At 38.1% G+C, this 4,221-nt stretch overlaps 1 protein-coding gene across 1 annotated transcript in view; it reads right to left on the bottom strand.

Annotated features, from left to right (window-relative positions):
* Positions 1 to 206: 206 nt before the first annotated feature.
* The window catches only part of LOC117102661 (tripartite motif-containing protein 2-like), a 4,878-nt gene continuing 863 nt past the window's right edge, over positions 207 to 4,221 (bottom strand). Inside the window, exon 2 of the mRNA XM_033243031.1 lies at positions 207 to 2,083. Within this exon, the coding sequence (XP_033098922.1) occupies positions 948 to 2,075 (1,128 nt within the window). The 5' untranslated portion in view covers positions 2,076 to 2,083 and the 3' untranslated portion in view covers positions 207 to 947. The remainder of the gene's footprint in view (positions 2,084 to 4,221) is intronic.

Raw genomic sequence — 4,221 nt, forward strand, 5'->3', positions numbered from 1 at the left:
GCCAAATCCTTTCATCTCTATCGCCGAATTTATAACTATTAAATATTCTATTACATTTTATTTGCATTCTTAGTTTGTTTTCAATGCAATTATGGTGGTTCTAAATCTGTTGAATATGCCTTGTGTATTTAGCGATTCAACGCTTAAATCCCTGTACAGACAAAAAAGAATGTGGCAAATTGACGCGATGACATAACATTATGACCATATAAGTACATCAACCGTTTTTAATCAAAGGTAATTTGATAGTGTGGATAGAGATTAATATTGACCTTAGCGACGGTTAATATACAGGTTTTTTTTCTTTGAAAACCTATAATGATAATATGATTTTGTTAACAAATATAAAACGTTAGTGTTATTTGTAGTTGAAAGCCTGGCCTCTCATAAGCAGTACTAGACCCTCTGGTTGGGCATAAAACAGTCATAGCTGGCCCATAGTTTTACAAATAATTTTTAATAGAATAGGCCTGAACAATTGTTGAATACGTTTAAGTTATGTGTTTATAATTATTCTCAACAAAGCCCTCTGGTGTCACGAGGAAATAGAGAGTACAATCAGAATTCACATGAGTAATAAAATAAATTAATTTCTTTTATCAACACCTGTGAATATAGCAGATTTTGGGGTTATCCCCTCTGACGAATATCGATTTTGTTTGAGCAGGGAGTTGTTATTTCTAAATAACAAAACAACTCCCTGGTTTAATGCTATCTGGTGCCATGGACGAGAAACAAATATTTGTTACTCATTATTGTAATCTTGTAATCGATTTATTAAGTTGTTATTTATCCTTCTAATCTATTGTATAAACAAAAAAACATTTTATAGGCCTACAATTAGTCGTTAAGATAACCAGTGCGTCGCCTTTCAGTCAGATAGGCCTATTTGCAGTGTCACCACTTCCTCGCGTCGGTAACAGAACATTTCCCCTAAAAATCCGGGTTCAGTAACGAAAAACCTTTACACTGTGGTTTCCCGCATCAGCAACCAAAACACTTCCATCAATGCCAATAGTTACGCTCTCAGGATGCGCTAAGTCATCAATGTCGTCATCTATCCGTTTTAATAACCGTCCAAACGGATCAAAAAGTTGCAAACTATGATTCTCGCCATCTGCTATCAAGATATTATTGTTACTATCAACAGCGACTCCTGTCGGTGACTTAAACCCGCCGTTGTCTTTACTGCGAGTTCCGATTGCGCGGCGGAAATGTCCTGTCGAATCAAATATCTGTATACGATGGTTAAGACTGTCGGACACAACCAGACGATCGTTCTTCGCAACGGCGATGTATTTCGGAGTCTGGAACGAGCCCTCACGGGCACCGGACCCGCCGAAGGTTCTGACGGCGACTCCGTGCACAGTGTACGAACGGATCAAATTGGCGTAGACGTCCACAACGTGAATTATACCATCGCTAGTCACAGCGATGCCACCGGGCATCTGAAGATCATCCCGCCCGATATGTCGCACAACGTTTCCGCTCAGTTCGCAAAGCATTACCTGCTTGTTATTCACATCCGAAACGAGTAACCGTTCCGATTGATCAGACGACAAATGCTTTGTGATGGCCACACAGCATGGCGAGAATTTCTTATCCAGTTGATCGAAAGAATATTTGTAGAGGAATTTCCCAACACTGGAAAATGCTTGGATTCGGTTTTTACAGTCAGATACAAGAATATTTCCCGACTGGCAGGCGACAATTCCCTGGGGCTTATAAAGTTGACCGTCTGTGTTCCCTTTCCTACCAAACTGATGGAAAAGCCCTGCACGCAAAGCGTCAGTAGAATCCTGCAGACGTGAGTCCAAAAAGTCCATTAATCCTACTACGAAAAAGCTCTCCGGCAATGCATGAACACCCCCGTGGGGAAGATTGGTTTCTTCCCTACACATTGGGCATTCTATCTTGTAATGTGCAGTTTTCGTGTTGATCCATTTCATGAGGCAGGGGGAACAAAAGGTGTGTTGACAAGGAAGCAACTTCGGTTTGTGAAATCTTGAGAAACACAGAGAGCAAGTGAGAAATTCCTCCCTCAAATCGTCAGCGAGGCTCTCTACAGTTGTCATGGTGTTTTCTGAAAAAAGAATCAAATAACTTTATTAATGTTCGCTTTGACGATTGATTGATTGATTGATGATTGATTAATGTACACGTCATCATTACCGACCGACATTCGCAACAAAACATTTCAAAACCTTACCGTATATTCGTGAGAAATAGGTTCGTCCGTCTCAACAAAAAAAAAAAAATATGGCCAAAGTGTACAAAGGAATGTACGAAAATAAAGGAGGAAAAATCAATAAACGCGGAGATTAGAAAAGTGGTGGTTTTAAAATTCAGGGTGTCTAAAAAGTGCTTAATCGTGCTCAAAGGTAGAGGAGTATGATTCGTCGTACGACCGCAGTGTGTGCTTGGCTTCATATTCACCTCATTTCTCATAGATAATTTTTTTTTTTTAAATCGATTGTTCTAGTTTTATTTAGGTAGTGTATATTGTAAATAGGCCTTCTCTTCTGTGTTAAAAAAGTTCGAAGAGAGTTGCCGCTAATAGAGGGCGTCAAACACAGTTGTAGTTTTTTGCATGCTGGATTTTTCTTGAGTGCCAATGAAACTTAACAGCTGACCAATTAAGGCCAGCTCAGACAGCGTCGGCCGACGCAGCCCGACGCGATTTGTTGTCGCGTCGGGTCTGTGTGAGTTGAACGCAGACGCGATGGTGTGCGTCGGGGGCAGTCGCGTAGTAGAATATTAAACGTGTTTAATATTTCTCACGACGGCTTAAGACTGTCCCCGACGATAAATCGGGTCGGGCTGCGTCGGCCGACGCTGTCTGAGTTGACCTTTAGGAACATTGCTACGATTACGCGCTTGTCCCATAAACATACATGTGTCCCACAAGCGCACGACGTTTACGTTTACGCTTCTGTTTGTGTGGGACCAGGCAACAATATTCAAGGAGCGGTGCTTAGCGGAAAATTTTCGATTCTCATGATCGAATAAATTTGTCTAGTGGAAAACGGCCTTAATGGTAAAAACACAGCTTTTTGTCATATAAAATTGAGTGTGGACAGACCTTAACAGTAGAGCAAACTCCCCTGTTTTCCGAAACCATTAAGGTAACGCCGCATTAAATGACAATGCTGTCCCAACATCGGACCTACTTTCTTAGATCAAGTCGTCCTCACAGAACCGCATCATCATTACCCTGTGAAATATCAGGGATAGTCCCAAATTTTAACCTGAGAACACAACAGAAGAGGAGGACATCAAATATGATACGATTTTGAATGTGTCTACGAGGAAGTTATGGCCCAAATGTATTATTTTAAATAGATCACGTCTGGTTCAATTATTGCCATGTTTCTGTAGTCCCGTAATGTTAGTTCTGGCTTCAGTTTAATAATAGCGGATTTTTTTTATTTTTTTTTATTTATTTATTTTTTTAAAAATAAAAACCAGTGGTAATTTGCTCAGACTCAGTGTTCTTATTTTTTGGCCAATTTCAGACATTTTCTTAACTTTTGTTCTTATTTTACATATTACCTTTTACATATTATCTTTATCAAAGAGAGAAAATTATTATTGACATTAGTATACTACTGAGAAATACAGTCACGCCGCAAATAAGGTACCGTACAGAGAAAAGTTTTACAGTAGTTTTACAGTATAAGTTTTTAAACAATTAATACTTCAATGTATGTTGCTAGCTTGATTTGTTAGTTTTTCTTTAAAAAAAAAAATAAAAAAAAAATAAAAAAAAAACCTCATTTGACATTTTATCTGAGCCTAAATTTGTTCTTACTTTTGTTTTTAATTTTTAAGCAATTTCAGCCTCAGTGTTGTAAAAAAATGTGTTCCTACTTTTAAAAAAAAAGGTATCCATGGTTCGGCTAAAACAATTATCTAAAGTTCAGCTTAAATGATAGATGGAAGTTAAAGTATATAGCCACGCTGGGTAAGGTGACGTCAATGAGTATTTGAAAAAAAAACAAAAAAAACCACAGAGCCTAAATTAGCGGACGACATTAAAATGATAAATGTTTAATTCATTAAGGATTACAGTATACAATCATCATGCTTCTGAGAAATCCACTACTGTATAGACTAAGTATACAGATATCTGGCAAAATTTTTGCCTGATATTTGTATACAGTACGGTATTTAATCTATACAGTAATGGATTTCTCAGAAACATGATGACTGTATATACTG

The sequence above is a fragment of the Anneissia japonica genome, unplaced genomic scaffold (genome assembly GCF_011630105.1).
Source record: "Anneissia japonica isolate Jap-2015-1 unplaced genomic scaffold, ASM1163010v1 scaffold288184_len555535_cov198, whole genome shotgun sequence".
NCBI lineage: Eukaryota > Metazoa > Echinodermata > Crinoidea > Comatulida > Comatulidae > Anneissia > Anneissia japonica.